General features: G+C 38.5%; 3 protein-coding genes across 3 annotated transcripts; all 3 read right to left on the reverse strand.

Annotated features, from left to right (window-relative positions):
- Positions 1-306: 306 nt before the first annotated feature.
- LOC132992614 (uncharacterized) lies at positions 307-17807 on the reverse strand. The gene is made up of 36 exons (XM_061062045.1): positions 17520-17807; positions 17285-17343; positions 14615-14762; positions 14334-14483; positions 14157-14243; positions 13898-14023; positions 13696-13816; positions 13518-13594; positions 13336-13425; positions 12143-12329; positions 11979-12055; positions 11786-11872; positions 11642-11697; positions 10414-10423; positions 9715-9773; positions 9166-9313; positions 8912-9061; positions 8015-8101; positions 7771-7896; positions 7569-7689; positions 7416-7492; positions 7104-7193; positions 6827-7009; positions 5728-5814; positions 4947-5012; positions 4815-4854; positions 4378-4491; positions 4127-4286; positions 3941-4030; positions 3799-3848; positions 3190-3320; positions 2566-2638; positions 2357-2455; positions 2169-2271; positions 667-814; positions 307-571 (listed from the first exon to the last, which is right to left on the reverse strand). The coding sequence occupies exons 1-36, from the start codon at positions 17589-17591 to the stop codon at positions 488-490; spliced, it is 3633 nt and encodes a 1210-aa protein (XP_060918028.1). The 5' UTR covers positions 17592-17807; the 3' UTR covers positions 307-487.
- On the reverse strand, positions 5550-9970 carry LOC132992328 (kynurenine--oxoglutarate transaminase 1-like). The gene is made up of 13 exons (XM_061061570.1): positions 9863-9970; positions 9715-9773; positions 9166-9313; positions 8912-9061; positions 8015-8101; positions 7771-7896; positions 7569-7689; positions 7416-7492; positions 7104-7193; positions 6823-7009; positions 6622-6692; positions 5728-5814; positions 5550-5615 (listed from the first exon to the last, which is right to left on the reverse strand). The coding sequence occupies exons 2-13, from the start codon at positions 9765-9767 to the stop codon at positions 5565-5567; spliced, it is 1248 nt and encodes a 415-aa protein (XP_060917553.1). The 5' UTR covers positions 9768-9773; positions 9863-9970; the 3' UTR covers positions 5550-5564.
- Positions 17808-20180: 2373 nt separating the features above from the next.
- On the reverse strand, positions 20181-24014 carry surf6 (surfeit 6). Its single transcript, XM_061061571.1, has 4 exons — positions 23804-24014; positions 22578-22781; positions 22389-22471; positions 20181-21021 (listed from the first exon to the last, which is right to left on the reverse strand). The coding sequence occupies exons 1-4, from the start codon at positions 23892-23894 to the stop codon at positions 20344-20346; spliced, it is 1056 nt and encodes a 351-aa protein (XP_060917554.1). The 5' UTR covers positions 23895-24014; the 3' UTR covers positions 20181-20343.
- Positions 24015-24032: the final 18 nt, after the last annotated feature.

A 24032-nucleotide genomic window follows, 5' to 3' on the forward strand; every position in this document is an offset into this window, starting at 1 on the left:
GTCTGAGTGAAGGGAAAATGAAACACGGCTATAAAGCGGTGTAAGGATGCATGCAGAATGCATTGCAACAGAAAGACAAGTGAATCTACAACCCAGTGCAAGAGGATGTGAAGGCCTCCACTCTCTCTACTAAAATGTGTCACTTCCTCTGAACTTTTAGAAACCTGACATTGGCGTTTCTGAAAGTCTTACTCTGAAGTTCAGTGCCATTTGTTAACCACATTGTGCAGGCAACTGTTGTTCATGAAACACTCTGTATACCGTCTATCAAAATCAAAGGATATGCTTTGGATAAATACAAGTGACTTAAAGCTTGTGGAGTTTATTTTTTAAATATGTACAATTTGCTGGACAATTCAAAAACACTGACACACTGAAATAAAACGAACAGAAGAGGAATCTGAAAACCAAAGTTTCTCTGATGATGGGGGATGTGACGTTTGAGGTCAAAGCTTTTTAAGCGGTGAGCGATGTTTTCAAATCCAATTTATTTTTTTGAACCATTGGAAACATCTGCAAAAGCAGCTGTGATTTTGGGTCTCAATCCTGCCATGGAAACCAAGATGGCCTCCTGTAGAGAAGAAAAGAAATAAGAAAACCACACAAGAGATTTGACATACATACGCATGAAACAGATATGTCACAAAACCTCTAATCGACCCTCACCTCTGTGCGAATGGTCCTGCTGCCCTGACCTGGGCACGTGTTGAGATAAAGGTCGAATAACACACTGGGGTCATTCACCTCAAGGTTCTGGTCAGAATCTAAACTCGCCTCCAATCCCTGAAGACCTCCAAAAACGACCAGGAGATGCCTGAAGGTGGAAAAAAAAAGGGTCAGATTTAATGGCAAAGAAAAGAAAGTAAAGTATCAAGACTGTGAGTTTACAACTATGTAGCTCTGTGAGACTGTTCCTGGGCACAGTGAGAGCTACATGCTAGTGTTAGCATATTAATATTCTCCCAATGACAATTTCATTGTGCTGATTTTCAGCAAACTTTTTTCACCATCAAAGTTTGGGGTGTAGGATTCGCAAATTATTAGGCCCAACAGATATTGGATATTTTGGTCCGATACCGACATCAATAATAGGCAGAGAAAAAAATATGATACCGATATATTGGCCGATATCTTTGTAGAAACAAATATACACACTTATAGCTTATATGTGTTGAACCCTCAAATGCAGTTATCACACACGTGTGGAGAAGATATATAATGGGGACAAGTTGGTCACTGAACTGGAAAGTAACTGTGCGTGTACCTGCCTCGCTACTTGACACTCTGTCGTTGTAATCCATATAGCGCCCTCTGCTGGTGACAGAGAACTGCTAGTGTAATACAATGAAACTCAAATTAAACGCTTTATGACTGGTGAATAATTCAAGTGATGGCGGCACATATCTGGGACAAAAGTAGCCGATAATAACAGTCACTGGATATTATTGTATTATATTATTATGATTACATCAAAAGTACAGCTGAGGTCAGCGACCCTGGCATTAGCTTTGCAGGTATTTGGTTATAAATACGACATCTAAATTCACTTCTGATTGGGCTCATGAGTTAACAAAAGTTATTTAAATTCATCCTGAAGAGGACTTGAATGTTTGTATTAAACTTTCTGGACTGGTCAATCTTAGAACCCACTAGCTATAGACCTGACGATGTTATACCCTCTGTGAGCAGCCTACTTTTTGGGGGTTCCAGTGTATCCAGTGTTTAGTAATAAAAGGCCTTCTAGACAGGACTTCCATTTTTGTGCGCTGTACTGTTTCCAGTCCAACTAGCAACTTGAAAATGGGGGATGGATTTGGAATTGGATCGACATCTTAATGGCGTATTAACTGAACTTGCATGCTGATTTCTTTCAATTAAAGCTGAGTCGTCATCAGGGGACCGCTGATAGTTACCCATATTGCATTGTGGCTGATGTTTACTCCCTCATTTGCTCTCCTACTTGGACGGTTTTACCTGCATAGAGCCAATGCTGGTTGAAACGTGAGTGGACAATACTGATTGGACTTCAAACAGAAACCAGGTCGCTTCCAACCCCATGCACCAGGAACCAGCAAAGCCTCAGTGGCTGTTAGGAGATTTCATTCGGGACCAGAATGGTTAAAAATTAATTCCTTCCGACTTGCCCTCCCATCTTCTTCTGAACTTACTTGAATGGTGCCATCTTTGTTTGGTCCATGTTGCTGCCTCTCTCTGATGTTCCTATAGTCATGTCGTATCCTTCCTTATATGGACTTTCTGAGAAAACTGCACCTGCATTAACAAACCAACAGTTTTTACATTCCAGCAGTCACAGCAGGGCAAAGTGATAGTTGCAATGTTTTGAATGATGACTCACTGAGACAAGATGCCAGACGGACACTGTAGCCCCAGTAGAGACCCCCTTCAGTCCTCGGCAGGTGAGGAGCCACCACCTTCCCTTTAAAAAGTTTGCTTTCTGCAGATGAAGGAAGACGAAGATGATCACTGTCACCGGAGCGTCTGAGAACTTTTTTTTAATCCAAGAACAAACGCACACAGACGGATCGTCTGATAAGAGGAACTAACCTGGATTCTGGGATTTATGGAGCTGTACTGTGACTCGAAGTCCGGACTGCAGCTGTTTGTCAATCCGAACGTCCTGTGGGAGCAGATGATCAAAGTTAAGTCGAGGTTTTATAATCTGGAAAACCTGTGACGATGCATCGTATTTAAGATAAAGTGAAGAAATTCACTCTTTCCAGCCTCCTAGAGAGGAATTTATTTCTAGTTCCCTTTGTCTTGAGTGATTGCAAACTGAAAGTATTTGGATTGTAGACATACTGCATGACGACGGTAAACTTATATTCTAGATTTTAATGGATATTTTTGACATTTTATAATCAATTCATCTTGAGTGTATTTGGTAGATTAAATAAAGTAAACCTTGCTTGGCTGCTTGCAGCACTAATAATAAAATAATAATAATAATACATTTTATTTATAAGCGCTTTTAAAAACTCAAAGACACTTTACAATAGTTAAAACATAAAGAACAGCACAGTAAGGACAGACTAACGGACATCGCAGCATTACACACAAATCATAAAGAAACTACAGTCTGTGTTTCCATTTAAAGTACCACCAGTATCTTTGACTCCAGTGACCACATCAGAATATCGTTACCTTTTTCTCCTGTTAAGACATGCTCACCTTTCTCATCCCACAGTTGACCATCGAGCCTTTTCCTTGTTTGGTCGGCCTGTCGAGGACTATTCCTTCCCGGTATTCTGACTGGTCATCTATCCTCATGTGGTGAGGGGAGTCTAAAGGGTTCAGCAAACCTGGGAGGGAAAATAAAAAACATGAACTTGTGAAATAGTGTCCCCCTTTGGACTTCATGTAAGGTTCTGTGTTGTCTTTTTTTTTTTTTTTTTTTTTTAATACCAGATAACAACTAACGGGAAGTTGCTCCAACAGCATTACAGCTAGGATTACGCAGGTGACTTTTGGAAGAGTGAACATGGTTTTGTAGATTAGAGATTAGGATAAGTACGGAGCCCCTGAAGTTCCAAAAAGTAAAAAAATAAAAAATAAATCTCGCACAAATCTTAAAGTTAATAGCAGTCTGTATGTCCATAAATACATTTCAAACAAGAACTGCTATTGGACAATTCACCAGACTTTAAATGCTGCAGAAATGAGCCAACTTTTAAGGCAGGCATAATCACGTCAATTTAGTCCAATGAGACTCCTAATGTCCAGCCTTTGAATCGACCTGCCATAATTTGATACATTTCAAAAGCAAATCTGGACTTTTACCTGCATACTGTAAATCCTGATGCTTTGGAAAAAACCACTTGCGCAGATACCTGGTGGAGTAAAAAAAAAAACCTGAGTTTAACAATCTGACTAAGTGGTCTGAAACAGGTTTTGTCTGATGGTAAAGTCCTTTTCTTCTTACTGGGGACATTCCAGATACTGAAGTATTCTGGCGAGCTGAATACAAGCCTGTCCCTTCTTCCCGACGCCTTTAAATTCCCCTTCAACGCTCCTGCAGGACAAAAGAAGAAGAAGAAGAAGAAGAAGTTAAGTTTCAGAGGTTTTAAGGACAACTTACTGGAAAAATGTAGCTCTTAAATGAACTCACTTGACATCTTCTCCTTGTTCATCAAACACAACGATCTCGTCGACACAGAACACGACGCAGGCTCGGGCGATCTGTCCTGCTAAGTATGTGCGAAGTTCAGTAGACTGAGCGTTGTCCAACACAGAGCCCGGCAAGGCCACGCTGACTGTGTAAGCCCGACCTAACAGACACATGCACAGATGACACATCAACACACAATCAAAAGGTATGCGGCCTAATAGAAATATGTGGGAATATAATAATGTGGTTACCTTTATTGTTTTGGCTCTGTTGGGATTTGGCAGCCTCTGCAGCCTCTGTCTCCTTCTGCTTTTCCAGCTGCTTGATCAGCTTCTCCTCTTTCCTTTGCTTCTGAGTTTCTTTTACTGGTAGTGAATGTGTAAAGAGTTACCAAAATCACAACCACTTTAGAGCAGGTCCAATGTACTTGTGATTCTATCTGAGTTTGAGGGCAATCAGAGGGTTAGGGTTGTCTTTTATCAAATCAGATTTAACCTGAAGGACTTTAAGATGAAAATGTTTTTCAATTAGTTGAAGGTGAGAAAGAGTTCATCTGTAAATATTTACACAATTGTTGCAATTGTAAATTCAATAATTCGTTGGTTGCTTTTAGCACATGTATCAATCATACCTGATGCAGCTGAGAGTTGTTAGCCTAATGGAGCTAACGTGTTAGCTGTTTACTTACTTTCTGATTTTCTTTTCTTCCAGTCCACCTTCTCTACAGTCTATAAAATCACAAAATACATTACAGGTGACATTTAAAAAAAAAAAAACAGGACATTTGGTTTATTGTGTTTAAAAAGGGGTGTACTGGTACCTGAGAGGATTCAACGCTGGGTCTTTTTGCTGCAATATTGGTGGACATTTTTACGCACACATGTGATATTATTTACTTCCGGGTTCTTCTTCTTCTTCTTCTTCGGCGTTTTCTTGATGCTGTTTTCTAGCGGTCGGTCGTGTCATTACCACCAACCACTGGATTGTTACAGTTTCACTGTCCACCCAAAAGTGTTGCCCTTTCGGTATAGGTTTTATTACTGCAAACTAAATAACTTTAGAGTTTTCATTGATTGAAAATCTTTTTTTAATAACTGAAATCATCCAAAGACAAAAATGTATTATGATAAAATACGTCTATAGAACATAGAAAGGTTATAATTGCAGCCTTATGGGGACATGTGGCGCTTACAGATTGAGAGTGCAAAGTCGGATATGTATTTCCCCATTAAGTCTTGTTTGAAGAAAGCTTGATTAAAACCCTTTTGATAAATATTTACTATTTTGTGCTAAAAAAAAAAATACACAGTATTGCTCAGACCCATTCATAGATATTTTATTGATATTGGTGTATTCATATGCACAATATGGTGTTAAAACATGGACAGTAAATGCATGACTATGTAGGCACATGCTACAATGCTTCTTCTTTTTTTTATTAACTAAAATTTCTCAAGATGTCCTGGGCTGCGTCCAGAGTGGAGTCCTCCTGTAAGACAAAGAGAGAGAGTTTCAGGGACTGACAAAGAGCAGCGCACTGAAAGACAGGTCCTGAATCAAACTGAGATTTCGTTCAATGTTAGCGATTTCATTTAGCTTACTTTGACGAAACAGAATCTGACGTATTTGTTGAACTCCTTGCTATGCTCTGGGCTGTAGAATGCAGACACGGGGATTGTCGCTAAACCCTGCAGAACACAAAATGATAACGTAAAGGCCAGAAGAACAGAAATAACCTACACAATTATACACGAAACATTATTCAGCACTTGTGTTAGAGTCCTATTTTGGACTTTAAAAGTCCCATATTATGCTTTTTCTGGTTTTATATGCTCTTTAGTGTGTTTTCCAAGTGTCCTGTGCATGTTTAGGCACATCTATGTGCAAAAATTCAAAGTCCACGGAAACGCGGCTTCTCCTACGTCCTCCTGTTAGCTGTAGCATTAGCTGCATGTAACGCTCCGTTCTAGCCCCCCTCGAAAAATTTTTGCCAGTGTGACGTCTTGTCAGTGTGATATCACTGATCTAAGCCCATTGGCTCGTTGTGTCAAGCCCAGCAGCTCATGTTGCACGCCCATTAACTTCTGTAGCACGCCCACGATATGCCGTAGCCTGCGGTAGCACAGTAGTGCTAAGGTGCTAATGTTTATGCTCCCCGGCCCTCGGAGCCAAAGTGGCTGCATTCCCAATATGGTAAAAGGGACGGGACATTTCCGAGAACCGTGCTGAGCGACTGACCAATTATGGCAGAGCCGACAAGCCGACCAATCAGATCAGACTTGGCACACGTGGGGACTCTGAACGTGGGCACTTCAGAGCCTTAGAGAGAGAGTCAGAAGCGAGCCGGTGCATGGAGCGGCAGGACATGAAAACAGACACTTTTTTAGAACTTTAGCTATTGTGAACATACTTTAGTAGGTACATAGATTAAATATACGGACCCCAAAAAGGGCGTAATATGACCCACACGTTTTTACATCATCTTTAATATTTACCTTCTCTTTAATCATCCATTTAACAAATCTGAAGTCGTAAGGTTCCTCCTCAGTGCTCTGGTCAGTCACCTCTGTCAAAAAATAAATGTTTTTATGTGTTTCATTTCATTGTGCATTGTGTCCTGTAATGATGATAAGACTCAATCATCATTGAGACTCAACACAAAGACATTCACACAGATGAATGCTGGTGCCACTCACTGACAGAGGAGATGTCTGCAATGATAAAGTATCCTCCCTCAGGCATGATGGGCTGCAGACCCACACTCTGCAGACATGAGGCCAGCTTGTTCCTCTTGTGTTGCAGCATCGCGGGCAGCTGCTTGAAGTAGCTCTCTGGAGTACCAAACACCTCATACTCTCTCTCAAACCCCTGCGCTACTGCCTCCTGATGAATAAACCAAAAAGGAGACATGCAGGACTAAAGCGGTTCAAGCATTGGAACTCATGAAAATCACGATGTATGCATCAGATGTGTGTACCTGAGCAGCGGTTGCACAATCAAACACAGACATCTGATGGGCGGCTTTCAGATGTTTGATGACATTTCCAGAACCCATCGCCCAGCCGACCTGGAAATAAAAAATGAATTCCTTTTGTTTTAATCTTTGTTTCAGTTTCTGTTCTTTTCTTTATGTCTGTCCGTTTGTGAATGACTTTGGGCTGCATGTTTTTTATCATGTTTTTATATGAAAGGTGCTATATAAATAAAGCTGAGTTGAGAATCAATATGTGTAGAAGAGAGAAGCACATTATCTGAGCTCTTCAAAAAAAAACAAAGATCGTGCTTTTACCTTCCAGCCAGTGGCACTGAAGGTCTTTCCTGCACTGCCGATGGTGATGGTTCGCTCCCACATCCCAGGAAGGCTAGCTGATTATACATTTATATTGTTAATATACCTATAACACAGCTATAGTTTGTATGTATTGTACAGGCTGCGTCTCACCGATCTTCACATGCTTTGCTCCATCATAAGTCAGCCACTCATACACCTCATCACTGATGCACAGCATGTCATGTTTGATGCACAGATCAGCGATCATCTGGAGCTCCTCAGTCTTATAAACCTGTAACAGACACAGATAGTTAACATCTATTCATATGCAGATGATAGCTTTAAAGAGACACACCACTGGTACATGTCTTACTTTGCCTAACGGGTTGTTGGGAGTGTTGATAACGATGGCTTTCGTGCGAGGAGTGATTTTACTGGACAGCTCCTCAGGCGAGAGAACCCAGTCTCCACTTGATTCGACAGCGCCACCTTCAGCTGTCTTGAAGTAACAAGAAAAACAAAAATCCTTTAAATATGTTATACAGATTTAAATAAGACAAAGGGGTTGAAATGCTGCTGGTAGAAAAAAAAAAAACTTCAAAAGTCTTAACTCTGACCGGCCTCAGAGGAACATACACTGCCTTCCCTCCCGCCATCTTCACCATCGGCTGGTAGCAGTCGAAGAACGGCTCGACAATTATGACCTGAAAGACAAATGCCAATCACTTTTGTTGTGTTTGGTAGCACAGCATATACTTTGAATCGCCTTCCCGTTAAAGGTGAATAACATCATTTTTCATCCTGGGTCCTACATAAACATGTTTCAGAGTGTAAATGACTAGGTTCCAACTTGTTAGCTCCAGTAGATTAGGACAACCAGCAGCCACAACACAGCTGTAAACTACTACAATGTAATCCTTTTGGGGCAAAGGTGAGCAAGTTATGTCCTCTTAAAAGTGATTATTTTCTCTCATTGACAGGCTCAGGTTGTGACAGTAACTGTGTGTTAGGCGGAAACACGCTCCTCTGAAGTTGCCCTAAAGGATTACACTGTAGCCAGTAGTGTCGTGACCCCGTAAAGCATTTTCCCACAAATATAACTCGTTTTTATATTACAATAAAGACATTTTGTATATGATCAAATCTGTTTTTATTCATTGCTATTGATTTAAAGAATAGCATCAAAGTACAGTGTGTATACCATATACAGAGTTTAAATTACTTACAACAATATCAATAAGCTTAACAATTTAAAATTCCTTAAATCTGTTTAAAAAAACATTATAAAAATAAAAACATTATTGAGTGTTATAAACCATGCATTAAATGTGGTTGTTCAACATATAAATGCAGAATGCTGATTGGACAAAGTGTTACAAAATGTTTAGACTTTTTTGTCCCTATACTCACAAAAAACATTATGGTTCAATACTAATCCTTTGATTTTAAATTCAAAGATTTATAATAACATTTGAATCCATCATTTCTACCAATTTTGGGGTTGGTTTACAGACCTCATCTCCTTTATCCACTAGAGCTTGAAACGCACAGAAGAGAGCCTGATACGCTCCGACTGTGACCAGAACGTCCTCAAAGGGATCAATCTCACGTCCCACAATCCTACTGAAGAATTTAGCCAGAGATTTCACAAGGGAGGGGTGGCCCTGAAGGGAAGAAATTCAGGTCTTGAATATTGTTGTGAATCCATTAGTCCTTTTAATAGCAGATAAAATACTGAATTCAAACAGAATCACAGGACTTCACTTACAAACACTCGGGTGTACTGGTGCATCAGGGGTCCTCCACTCAGAGCTTTACAGAACGCCTCCTGCACAAACTTTGGAGGGGAGAAGTCAGGAAACCCCTGACCCAGGTTCACTGCTTTGTAGTCGGCTGCCAGCTTCGTGAATTCAACCCTGTTGGTGAAAAACAGTTCAGACACTGCAGTTCTGCTAATATTATAATAATCTGTACTATTCTGTGGAGTACACCGTGTTTAAGCACATCACAAATGAATAAAAACAGAATCCTAGTGTAAGAAGACGATTGGTTTTTAAAGGAGAAAAACACTATATATTGTGTGATTGCACAAGAGAGTTTCCTGACAGACTTCACTCGGGGTACCACAACCCAAAAGTTGTGATGAACACATACACTGCCTCTAAAGGGAGACTTTTTAAAAATCCTGAATGAGGTAATGTTCCCCTGCAGTGAGCTGTTTGCTGACACACTGACTGAAGACTGAACTTTTCTGTCATCAGCCAATAAACTCCTGCAGAGCTCAGGTGTCAAAGGTCCACCTGTCATTATCACTTACCAAACATTTTTATCCACACCGTCTGTTCGGTGTGCATCAAGCCGTCCTGACATGATTACCTGAAAATACAAGAACATTTGAAGTTATCCATAAAATGAGCAAGTATAATATTAGTGTGGATGCAGTTCTGCACCGCTGCTTGTCTTACCTGTTGGTTGTTTCTTACTGAACTCTGACAAACTACAGTCCAATCTGCAGGAACATCCAGCTGCACTTCTCCACCACTCCTTCCCTCGAACTTTCAACCTTCTGTAACTTTATGGCTGCACTTTCCTTTCCCTTCAATAACATTTCTCCATCGAATGAGAATAAGAGACCTGAGATCTATATGCGAAAAAAAGAGCAAAGATGATCAAACTCAAACACAGACTTGTATTTAGAGATTTAAAAATCAGAGGATTACAAATGACGCTTAAAGAAAAAACTACCTTTACTGTTGTCATGGTATAATGGTGCAATTGAACCATGACAAAGAGCAATGCAACAAAAGTCTCTTACAGCACTGTCACACTTTGAATGCTCTGAGCATGAAGCATAAGATAAAGAAAGGTTGGTTTGTAATGTGCACACCAGTGGGGAATCTTGTTGGACTCTTTATAGCTGGTCTCCCTCTCTGGTTCAGATCAACAAATGGAAGCACATTGCACAAGTTTACAGAACTCTGGACTAATATCTCTGAAGCTAACTTTTCAAAAGTACAATCAGTTTACTGCACATTGCACATATTGCACAAGTTTACTTTTTCTTTTCTTTTATTCTATTCTATTTTATTTACCATTTTGTACCTTTTGCAAAATTTAGAATTTATTACTGTAAATATTATTTATCTTATTTTTACCTAATTTTATTTTATCTATTTTACCTTATCTTATTTTATCTTATTTTGGTTGTATTGCACCGTGGGACGGAGACAAACGCAATTTCGATTCCACTGTATGTCTGGCATATTTTGGAATTGACAATAAAGTTGACTTTGACTTTGATTTTGACTTTGAAGAAATGAAACTTTCTGCAACACTGTTACTGATGGACAAAAGGTTATTAAACCCCTACTTCGTTAGACAAGAGAGGTCACACAGTGTTATCTAAATGGCTCCTCTAAAGACAAAGACTAGAGGTGGAAAGCAGGTGGGACTCTTCGGCAGGTAGAGTTTCAGTTAGAGATGAGATGGGTCGACTCTCATGTAAAAAGAGTAGTCGTTCACTTACAAAGGATGCTACTCGATGGCCTGTTTTTTCTTTCTCGCATGTTGTTCCCCACTCTCTCTCTCTCTCCCAGGTTTCTGACTCTACTCATTATTCTGTCTCCAAAATAAAAGCCCCAAAAACCCCAAAAATACATATAAAAAAAATCTGAACCAGCCACTGAATCTGACCTGAAAGAAACTTTTTACTTTTTTCCTCTGCACAAACATGCTCATTTTAAAGTTACGATACGATACGCTTGATTGTCCCCTTGGGGGAAATTTGTCTTGGAACTCGAGACTCAGGAAGAGTTAGATGTATATTACAGTAGATTCTTCACATGGCATGAGCTAGGCACTTTGCCAATCGAGGTTGTAAGACAGGAAAAAAAAACTCACATTGAAAAGAGACGGCATGTCGAGTTCTTAAAATCTTTAATAAATTTGTACTACTTTGTTTCAGGAAAAATATCTCAGGAGTAGAACATGATTTAGGTTACAAAGTTAAACACATCCATTTGATTATTATTTGTTATCTAAAATATATTTTAAATCATTGCACAAGGATTTTCACAGTGTTTTGCTGTATGGACAAACTGAAAGTGGACGTCGTGTTCTCTTATTTTTCCACAGGGAAACATTAAATATGGCTCTTTCTTTTCTGAGGACGGGACCAGTGACAGTTTGAGCAGGATGTTGAAAACTTTATGGACGGTTAACACTTCTTCACAGTTTATTTCCACTACCCCTGACTCCATTTTTTCAAGATGTCTGCTGCTGCATCCAGAGTGGAGTCCTCCTGTGAGACACAGAGGGGTCAGAGTGTGAGACGGACTGTCAAAGGGTGACATGGTGTGATTTATTTTAGCTTTTTAAGTAGAATTTACCTTCACAAAACAGAATCTGACGTACTTGTCAAACTCCTTGCCGTGCTCTGGACTGTAAAATGCAGAGACGGGGATGGTTGCTAAACCCTGCAGGGGAAAAAAAAGCCAATTTATAAAGCAAGTTTGTTATTTTTTCAAGAAATTCATTTGTGTATTCATGCAATTAAATCAGATAAAAGAACTGCATTTTTACCTTCTCTTTAGTCAGCCATTTAACAAATCTGAAGTCATAGAGTTCCTCCCCTTTGCTCTCGTCATTTAAGTCCACGTCTGTCAAAAAAAAAAGGAGCCGATGTGTCAATGTCAGTAAGACGGCTCTTAACGAAGATTATTTATACACATCTGCACTCTACTCACTGACAGAGGAGATGTCTGCGATCATAAAGTATCCTCCCTCAGGCATGATGGGCTGCAGACCCACACCCTGCAGACATGAGGCCAGCTTGTTTCTCTTGTGTTGCAGCATCGCGGGCAGCTGCTTGAAGTAGCTCTCTGGAGTACCAAACACCTCATACTCTCTCTCAAACCCCTGCGCTACTGCCTCCTGATGAAGGCAGACGTGGATGGTAAAAATAGAAAGAGAGAGAGAGAGAGAGAGAGAAACACGTTCATTTCATGATGTTGAAGTTTTGTAATAATTAAGAGGTCACCATGACTTTCAAAAGCAGCTAGCAAAAAAGAAAAATCACAAAACTGCAGTTTCTAAAATGGTGGCTCCAAAAGTGAGTCACACCCCATAGACCCCCGATACTGAACTTCTATCTATATTTACGACGGAAATGATATTGTGTGCAGCTTGCTAAAGAAATGTATTTTAGTCCTTGTAGCTTATTCAAGACAACAATGGGGAATTCATTTTGTTAGTAGTGCAGAGTTTGCAGTCTGGCCACTGTGACTTTTTGGGGTCACATCAAGTTACTAAACTCCCAACATCTTCCACCCACTTTCTAAATACAGTCAGTTCTGGCTAGAAAAACAAAACAAAACAATGGATGGTGACAGCCAAAGGGCCAAATAACATTAAGGTGGTCCATTACTTTTCTTTTTTTACATTTATTCTGGGCTTAATTAGAGATAGGACAGTGGATAGAGTCAGAAATCAGGGACGAGAGAGAGAGAGTGAGTGGGGAATGACATGCAGGGAGAAGCCACAGGTCGGATTCCAACCTGGGCTGCCTGCTTTGAGGACTTCAGCCTCCGTACATGGGGCGCGCACACTAACCGCGAGGCTACCAGCGCCCGAGGTGGTCCATTTCGAATACGACATTTTCCGTATAGAAAAAACCTTTTAGACAAGCTGTGGGCAGATTCTTCATTGAGTTTCTGTCTCAGTTCAGTGTCATCAGTCATAGCATCAAACTATATAGAAATACTGGAGATAGTTAGCATCCAAGTTTGTTAATTTGTAGGCTTTGCTATTTTTGAAAACCAACAAATTAGCAAGAGGAGGAATCGTGTTTCTTACAGAACGTGGGAGCATCTTCTTTGAGAAGCTACAGAAACTATGTTTTGTTCCTGCGGGTGAATTTCGATGCTTCGTGAGTCATTACCTGAGCAGCTGTGGCACAGTGGTAAACGGTGTTCTGATGAATGATTTTCATGTGCTTAATGATATGTCCAGAGCTGATGGCCCAGCCAACCTGACGAGACAATAACAGGTCATTAAAACCACGCGTGGTGAAAAAAAAAAAGGTTCTCAATATTTGAATTCTTTAACAATCTGTGTATTTACCTTCCAGCCAGTAGCACTGAACGTCTTTCCACCACTGCCGATGGTGATGGTTCGCTCCCACATCCCAGGCAGGCTTGCTGTCAAAATATTGATATGATTGATGCTAATAATAATAATAATAATAATAATAATAATGTAGCCTTAATACTTCTTGTGTATTGTACAGGCTGTGTCTCACCGATCTTCACATGCTTTGCTCCATCATAAGTCAGCCACTCATACACCTCATCACTGATGCACAGCATGTCATGTTTGATGCACAGATCAGCGATCATCTGGAGCTCCTCAGTCTTATAAACCTGTAACAGACACAGATAGTTAACATCTATTCATACGCAGATGATAGCTTTAAAGAGACACACCACTGGTACATGTCTTACTTTGCCTAACGGGTTGTTGGGAGTGTTGATAACGATGGCTTTCGTGCGAGGAGTGATTTTACTGGACAGCTCCTCAGGAGAGAGAACCCAGTCTCCACTTGTCAGGACGGCACCGCTCTCAACTTTCTGTAAGTACCAGTTGTTGTTTTTTTTTTTTTTTTTAAATAGCTTGCTAATTTACGTACCATTACACCAAGAAAAAGTGGAAGTTGTTGAAATATGCTGTGGAATCATTTTGTAAACTGTGTTTACCACTGACCGGCCTTAAAGGAACATACACTGCCTTCCCTCCCGCCATCTTCACCATCGGCTGGTAGCAGTCGAAGAACGGCTCGACAATTATGACCTGAAAGACGAAAGAATTCAATTTTACAGTATTTATGTTTATTACTCATTTTCATAATTATCGCTGCACTTCGGCTCATTTTGTACATACCTCATCTCCTTCATCAATGAGAGCTTGAAATGTACTGAAGAGAGCCTGATACGCTCCAACTGTGACCAGGATATCCTCAAACGGATCAATCTCATGTCCCACAACCCTACTGAAGAATTTAGCCAAGTTTTTTACAAGAGGTGGGTGACCCTTGGGAAAGAAACAACCAAAAAAAAACAAAAAAAAAACAGTGAAGTAAATCTAGCTGTTCGATCTGCATCCAGTTGTTCTTAAAACATCAGCTCAATGACTACAAGAGAAGACAGAAACACCACACTTACAAACGCTCTGGTGTACTGGTGCATCAGGGGTCCTCCACTCACAGCGCTGCAGAACGCCTCCTGCACAAACTTTGGAGGGGAGAAGTCAGGAAACCCCTGACCCAGGTTCACTGCTTTGTAGTCGGCTGCCAGCTTCGTGAATTCAACCCTGTTGGTGAAAAACAGTTCAGACCTTAAACTACTGTTACCAAATCAATCAACACTAAAATCAGGTATGTGACATTTGTGTTGTCTCCCCTAATTTAAGAGTTGACCCAGCAAACATTTCAACGAGCTAAATGTTGTTTAATTGATGTAGGAAGTGAGTAGAGAACACATATTTAACTAAAATGAATACTCCTGATGAAATATCTTTCATTCATATTAGGGCACAACTAAAGCACTGATGAGACGTCAGTATAATCAGATATGGGCCTTCAAAGGATACATCTATATCAGCCTCTAGGTCTACTGTATAACTCAATTAATATCATTGTAATGCACTCAGAATGCTTTCAGTGATTTAGAAATCGTTTCATTATGTAGTTTGTCTAGCAGAGCGACTCTTATGCCAATGCTCACAATACTCTCATTGCTGTCTGCAGTACATGGAGCAGGACATCACAGCAGAGCTGATGCAGGTTCAGACGAGACTTGTTGAAAATGTATAATATTGATGTATGTTGGTTAATGAAATGATCTGTTTAAAAAAATAAAGTTAGGTTTACTATAGGAATAGGAATGTCTGTATTAAATTGGATCAAAGATACAGAGAAAAGGTTCTTCTCTAGTTGAAGCACTTTGAAGTGCCTTGTTACCGAAACATGTGATATAAATAAACTTGCCTTGCGTTAAAACGTTCTATATTAGACACCACAGGTGAAATGTTCCTCTCTCGAACCGGTAAAGAAGTCATAAAGCTGGTGATCGTAAGGCTCTTGAAAACTTGAACTTTCATTTCGAAGTCTTGAAGGTAAAATGATAGTCATCACAGTCGCTCTTATAGGGTAGCACAACCGTCTTGGCATGCAGAGAGTTTGTCTTTATTTGCTCACATTTTCAAGTATCCATGCCTGCCATTGCTAAAGTAAAAAAATAATGCCGAAACATTTTTCTTTCTTAAAACATAACTAGAAAGTCCAAAGTGTATTATAATTTCTGTTGGCATTCATACTGTCCTTAAACTACCATATGTCTGATGTTTGAGAAGAGAAAACAGAGGACAAAAACTCTAAATGATGACATGTATCACTACACGAAATGATATCTTCTGATTACTTTTATTTATCAAGACCTGACTGTTTTTTTTTGTTGTTGTAATTTTCTCTTTTTGAACATTCTGTTGTGACATTGATGCGGTTTCCAATTATAACTAGACAATTTGCATTTACCTGCGGAAAATGCGTGGGAATGCTGACCGCTGAAATGTTTTGCAAAACACTGCTGAATGAAGAAGAATCAGCCGAAACAGCTGAAGGATTAGTGGAAGATGAAGAAAAAGTAGAAGATGTAGAAGAAGAGGAAAAAGTAAAAGAAGAGTAGTAGTAGAAGAAAAAGTAGTAAAACCAGAAGAACAAGAAGTAGTAAAAGAAAAGCAGAAGAACAAGAAGTAGAAGAATTAAAAGGAGTAGTAGAAGAAGTATTAGTAGAAGATGAAGAAAGTAATAGAAGATGAAGAAAGTAGTAGAAGTGGTAGAACAAGAAGAAGATACTGCATAAAGACTGCTTAAATGCAGTCAGACAATGAGAAAAAGGGGGAAACGTCTCCCTATCGAGTGCTCATTTCAAGGGCTTGAATTAAGAGTTGGTGACTAAGTGATGATTTTGTGAGCAAGAGGACAAATGGCCGAACGCGTTGGTGTGATTTTCACGTCTGGGATCCAAGACATGTGGAAACCACAGCGATCTAAAAAGTTAGTCCCGAGAGGTTTGGTCAGTGAAGTCAGGCTGAAGTTTACCATTAACCCAGATGGAGACTTATCTGGACCACCTGCTGCTTTGAAGCTCACAGTGTAACAACCTTTGCTCCGATTGTCCCGAAAACTCAATGTGTGAGAGAGGACAAGTGTGTGAACGTTTTAAAGCGAAAATTAACGGAACACAGCCAAAGTTATAAGGCTGAGACACAAAGTGGAAAAGTGTTGATAGTTGAATGGTGGAAGCATAGACTGTAAAAATAAACTGTTGGAGAGTTGAAAAGGGCCAAAAAACATACGGAAGTAGAATAATAATGATAATAATACAGATTTGGATAACAAATTGTCTAGTTATAATTGGAAACCACATCAATGTCACAACAGAATGTTCAAAAAGAGAAAATTACAAAATAAAACCAGTCAGGTCTTGATAAATAAAAGTAATCAGAAGATATCATTTTGTGTAGTGATACATGTCATCATTTAGAGTTTTTGTCCTCTGTTTTCTCTTCTCAAACATCAGACATATGGAAGTTTAAGGACAGTATGAATGCCAACAAAAATTATAATACACTTTGGACTTTCTAGTTATGCTTTCACTAATTAAAATGTTTTTTTTAATCATTACAAAAAAATGTTAAATTTTCTCGAACGTATTTTTATTCATAATTTGTATATTTCTTGGTTTTAGCATGCAGCCTTTAAACGAAGTCTTAGATATGAAATATGACAGGTTCAGACTCTTTTGTCCTGTAGTTTCAATAAAATCTCTCACCAAACGTTTTTGTCCACTCCTTCTGTTCTGCTTGCATGAAGACGTCTTGCCATGATTATCTGAAATAATACAACATTTTAATGATTATCTGAAATAATACAACATTTTAATGATTATCTGAAATAATACAACATTTTAATGATTATCTGAAATAATACAACATTTTAATGTGAAACATTTTTATCGCTAGCTGTTATTTAAAAGTGTGTTTTTATTTAGCTGCAGCTGTACTCACCTTGTTGTTGTGTCTTATTGCACTCAGACGAATTAAAGATAAATTAAAGGTAAGATTCGTGAAAATTCCCATTAATGGATGAACATCGCCTAACAGTTTCTAACCCGTCGATAATCCAGACCGGAAAGACCACAATGCAGCTAAAAGGTATTTAAATCATTTGTTTGTCTTAAACTGTCACTGCCTGAAGTTATTTGATGTTTTATTCAAACACTACAGCGTCGTTTCAGTTAAACTCTTGGACCTCCCCTTCAATTTTCTTCTGTTTTCTCTTTACTTCCTGTCTCGAGATTACCAGGATGTAACCTCAATTTCTGTGAGCACGCGCCTACTATATTTAAAGAGCGGCGCGTGCATGGAACAGGGGCGACAAAGCAAAGCAACGAAACTCAACCTGCAAATAATAATAATAATAATAATAATAATAATAATAATAATAATAATAATAATAATAATAATAATAATAATGATAATGATAATGATAATGATAATTATAATTATAATGAGAATGAGAATGAGAATGAGAATAATGAGAATAATAATGAGAATAATAATAACAACAATAATAATAATAATGAGAATAATAATAATAATAATAATGATAATGATAATTATAATGATAATGATAATGATAATGATAATGATAATAATAATAATAATGAGAATAATAATAATGAGAATAATAATAACAACAATAATAATAATAATAATAATGAGAATAATAACAATAATAACAATAATAATAACAATAATAACAATAATAATAATAAAAATAATTACAATAATAATAATAATAATGAGAATAATAACAATAATAACAATAATAATAATAAAAATAATTACAATAATAATAATAATAATGAGAATAATAATAATGAGAATAATAATAACAACAACAATAATAATAATAATGAGAATAATAACAATAATAATAACAATAATAATAATAATGAGAATAATAATAACAACAATAATAATAATAATGAGAATAATAACAATAATAACAATAATAATAACAATAATAATAATAAAAATAATTACAATAATAATAATAACAATAATAATAATAATAAGAGCTCAACCATAATTCAATGACCCTTCATCACAAAACTGACACAAACAAGGATGAATTATATATACAAAAAATAGCATTTGAAGAACTAGTTCGACATGTTTGGAGAAAATGAATTATATTTTTAAGGATTCCCATAATTCGTCAAGCATGAAATTTCCAATTAGTACTACTTCAAATAATTAATAACTACCTACAACGTATAAGTAGGCTACACAAACATAACTGTATTATGGGATAGTGATATTGTTAAATGTCTTCCTGCTTTTTTGTCTTTTTCAACCTGAATAGCAAATTGATCAATGAAGAGAATATTCCCCAACTGAATCCATGTTGAGAATAATCAGTAGCCTATACAAATAGTTTTCAACGAGCTACTCCACAACAGTAAAATATTGTTTAACATTAATAAATAAGTAATAGTATAAGGGAATAATAGAACAATATATATTCTAATCGATGGCAGGGTTCATTTGTCAGCATAGTAGAGTTCTTCTACTATTCCCCTAGGGGACAATAAAGTGTATGGTATCGTATTCCATACCTTTATATTTGAATTATAAATACTTCATTGGTGTAATTTTCTTCTTTTGATGGGAGTTTTCAATAGCTGCAATGGCACACTGTTGGGTTGCTGATGATAAGAGGTAAGGAGTGGTTTGGTTGCAGGTGAACAGGGGTTGATGGGTATTTTGAGCCTAACTGCTGGTTTATTCCCAAGTTGACACTGAGTCAATAATGTGAAGACACAACACTAACACTAAGGCTAGTTTTGATTCTGTTACCCTGTAGTTACCTACAACCAACACTGATACTGGGTCAAAAGACCACACTGGGAGTAGTTTTATTCAAACCAGTTTAATCCAGTAATTGAAGTGTCAGAGTTTGGGGTTATAGTTTTGTCTAAGTAAAGGGTCTTTATACTTTATTAGACAGGTCTAAACAAGCACTTTTCTCAGTTTGGAAATAAGCACAAGAACAGTGTTACATCTAAGTAACATGTTAGCTTCCATTATGAGGTTATCTACAAAAGATTCACAACTTCTCATAAACTTTTAAGGGTTTTCATAACAGATCTATTATTATGGGCAGCTGTGGCTCAGTTGGTAGAGTCGTCGAGGGTTCAATGCCCCAGCTGGGCAACATGTCCGATGTGTCCTTGGGCAAGACACTCAACCCTGAATTGCTCCCACTGCTTCAGTGGTGGTGTATGAATGGGATTAGTTACTTCTGATGGATGGTACTACATAGCGATCATCACTACCATCAGTGTGTGAAAGGGTGTGAATGGGTGGGTGTCACATGCAGTGTAAAAGCGCTTGGAGTAGTCGGAAGACTAGAAAAGCGCTATATAAGCTCAAGTCCATTTACCATCTAGGTCTGGAAAATGCCGTTTGGATCTTCCCAAAAATAGCCGTAAATTTGCTTTTCTAAAAATAATCGGAGAGATTTGTTATTGCTCTCAGACGTCTTATCATTTGTCTTAACCAGGCAAAAAAGAGAAGCATGTTTTTAAAACATTTTCAGCTATAATTTCTTTCTGAAGACTCTCGGCTGTAGTTGGTATAATCTACAAATAATTCAAGTAATTTCAAGAACGAAGGATCACATTTTATTGATCATGACAGACGCATCATACGACTCCCTGACAGACATACCTCTGTAAAAAGATAACTATTTTTCACTCGTTACAAAATGGTATAGATTCTCTTGCTTCAAAACACCACACACAGTTTCATCTTCAACTGCAGCTTATTTCAAGTCCTCGGGCAGCACTCTGCCTCTCTTCCTCGCCCTGTCCTTCTTCTTCTCTGTTTTCGCCTTCTTTTGTTTCTGGATGTTCTTTTGCCTCTTGTCCTGCCGATGCTGCATCTTCCCTAAGATGTTCTGGCTGCGCTCATTCCAGTTCTTCTTCCTCTGAGACCGATTCTTCTCCTTCTTCTTTAACGCCGTGCGCAGCATGTTCTCGTCATCTTTGATTTTGATGCCCTCCGCCTTGTAGAGCATGTTGGTCCACTTCATCTTCTCCTCGTACTCGCGGGCCTTCCCCTCGTCTTTCTCCCGCAGCTGCTCCAGCTTGGTTTTGCGAGCCTCCACGCGCGTGAGCAGCTGCTTGTAGTTCCTTCCCGTCAGCGGCGTGATCTGACCCTTCATGCTCTGTTTCTTCAACTTCTTCTTCTGGATTTTGTCCACATATCCCTCCTCCACCGTCTCCACCTTGTTGAAGATGATGGCGGTTTGGTTTCTTTTGTTCGCAGCCGGGGCCGGTGGTGCTTCCTGTTTAATCTCCGGCTGCTCTTCTTGGGCGCTTTGTTCAGCAAGTTTCTTCAGCCGGAACTCTTTCCTCTTTCTCTTCTTGCGCTCACGCTCCAGTTTTCTCTTCGCTCGCTTTGCCTGGACGGCCTCTGATAATGCATCCTTTGGAGCTCCCTAAAAAAAAAGTGAATAAATCATGTTAGTCCAAAAAAAAGAAACCAAACTCATTTTTAACTACTGCACAGAACAATCCTCAACGTGAACCAAATCGTACTAAAGAAGAGGATTAGGCTCTTTGATATCTGCTGTATCAAAAGTCTACTTTAAATAGTAAAGTAGTCAAAATATTTCAGCTATCACAAAACTGAGCGTTCCCTGCTGTGGCCTGTAGCTGCACAGGATAAAGGAGACTACGGGAGGAAGCAGCAGGATGAAATCTGGCCGACCAGCCGCTGATCACAGCCAGGCATTCACCATAAAAATAAATCTTACTTTATTTATTTTAGCCAAAACAGATACAGTATATTGGTATCTATTTAGGATACATGTTTCCTGGTATTCACATTTTTTTATACACCACAGAGGAGAATAAACATGCTTTTGTCAATAAGAAATTGAGCCATGAGATATTTGTTCTGCTTTTATATTTCTGTAACAAGAAATGTTGTGGAATAAGACTGGAAAGTAAACTCTGTTCCTCTTTTCCTTTCTTAGTCTTAAGTTTGTGGAGACACGGACGAGTTATTAACTTCTTAAAGTGCAAAAATTGGAAATTTTTTGTTTCCTTGTTAAAAGCAGGTAATAATCATATTTAATATCAGCTGAAAAATCCACATTGTGCATCCTTAACCATAAATCCACACTTGAACATTAATTTTCTTTCTTCAATGTGTTTGATGCTGTGATCAAAAACAAACTAAAAAAACATGCATCTTGCTGAGGAGTCTGTTGGTGAAGTCTAAAGTCAGATTCACGGCCACTGTAGCCGCTTTCACACATGCACTGCACTCCTGAAGATTTCTCGGCATGTTCCGGGCTGAGGGGCGTATGTGAATGCAAACAGCCAAAATCTGCTCACCCAGACTTCACCTAGGCAGACTTTTTTTCCCTGTCATCCCTCAAGTAAAAAATTCTGCATGAAGTCGGGGCGAGCTGATATGCAAACAGAGCAGGTAATAGTCTGGAACATTCACAGCAAACAGATGATGCGGGATGACATTTCTCTCGTTGACTGGAGTTTGTCTGGTCGCCTCAGTTGCCTGTATATAATTTTTCTTCTTTTGTCTTTGTGGTGCATTGATGCTCTTATACATGTCACAGTGTTGTAAATATTTCATCTAAGACTCTACCTCCTCCTGGGCCACCTAAACCGTGACTGTTTGAAGATATTTTTCAGCTAACAATTACAATCTCTCACTTTGAGGTGCATGTGTGAAATGACATTCTGAAGAAATATCAAGGCCTTAGTGTCCTGAAAGTATCTAGAGTTCATGTGTGGACTTCAAATGGAGGATCAATAAACCTTCATGTGTGCTGCCTACCTGCCCTCTGGACTCCTCGATCTTTTCATGTAGTCTCTTGCGGAGAACATCTACTGTGGAGAAGTTGGACTCTACATTTCCTCCTTCAAGAGAAAAACAGAAGAACGTAATGACAAGAAAAATAAAGTTAGAGAGAAACATTAAATGTTTAAAAAGAAGCATGACTTTATTAAGAAACCCAGCATGTACCTTTAGGTGGCTGTGTTGTTGATCCATTCACGCCCTGGGCTTTGGAGCCGTTCAGTTTCGCTGTGTTCGAGCCTTTCTGTGCAGCAGTCAAGGGTACAGACTTCTTCGGCGTTTTCTCATCGGCAACCTTTTCTTTAAAGTGCTTCTTTTTGCACTTTTTCTTCTTCTTTGGAGGACCTGTGTCACTTTTACCCTTAAAATGAGCTACAAACAAACAAACAAACAAACAAACAAACACAACACAGATATATTAATGGACATATAATGGAATGTTCAACGTTATAGTGGTGATATGACTACAATTATTCTGTTAGCCATCAAATGTAAACAAACATGTCCGTGTGTTTGCGTCATTAAAATTGATTCAAATAAAAGAAACATTTCTCCTGTTTGAGGCTGAAACTTTTTTATTGTTTTGTTTATCAATTCAATTTTATGATTCTCTAACGTTTTATTCCTGTGATCTGTGCACAAGTTTGCACAACCATCAGGTGTGAGCTGTTCAATCTTTCCTTGTGTCACTTTAAACTGACAAGGACATTTGTCTCTTACTCTGAAATAAAGTAAACGACTTCTAATATTTTTTTCTTCAGTTCAAATAGAGATGGGACTGATCTGATCTAATATCTGGTCTCGGGTCTGATATTGACATCATTCAGTCTCACTTTGAAGACATTCAGACTGAACTGAAAGAGAATACATCAACATGTTCTACATAACAAAAAGCACAATTCAGTTTGAAATATTTAATTTGAAAACCTGACAGTTGTTGTTTCTACCGGTTTGCAAAAGTAAAAAAAAAAAATGTCCTAGTAAAATTTTGTATTTTTATATATATAGATTTTTTTGATAAAGAAATTGAATGTGGGGTTTACTACAGCTTTGTGAAACATTACACACAATAACAATATTTATTATGAAAAAGTGGATGGGAGCATCTTTAAAGTTAAAAGTATTTTTTTAAGGCTAAAAAGGTAGCTAAGAAATTTTGAAAAACAATTTATAACAAGCTATAAATGTAGTTATTAAATTATTCACACTATAGATTGAAATGTGACAGTGTAGCGCCTCCTGTGGTCACTTGCTGTAATAGCCAGAGGTTCTCTGACACATTTTTGCATTTTAGTTGCCTTCTTCAAACGACAGCACTTACACTGTATACCAGTAATAGCTGCAGTTACAGCAGACAACATGTTATCAAGAACAGGTATGAAATAAAAACATACCAAATGGTTTCTTCTTCGGCTCCTGCTCTCGTTGAGAGAAGACTTTACTCGCGAGTTTCTGAATGTACGAATCCCTTGAGGCGAGATCCATGTCGACGAAATTAACCTTAAATCCAGCTACAACAAACACATGAAAGCCTGTGATTTACAAGACCGAAGATATCAACATATTCCTCTACACACGTGGGGGGGGGGGGACACGGGGCGGAGCGTCACAAACCCGGAAGGA

The sequence above is a fragment of the Labrus mixtus genome, chromosome 17 (assembly GCF_963584025.1).
Source record: "Labrus mixtus chromosome 17, fLabMix1.1, whole genome shotgun sequence".
NCBI classification, from domain to species: Eukaryota; Metazoa; Chordata; class Actinopteri; order Labriformes; family Labridae; genus Labrus; species Labrus mixtus.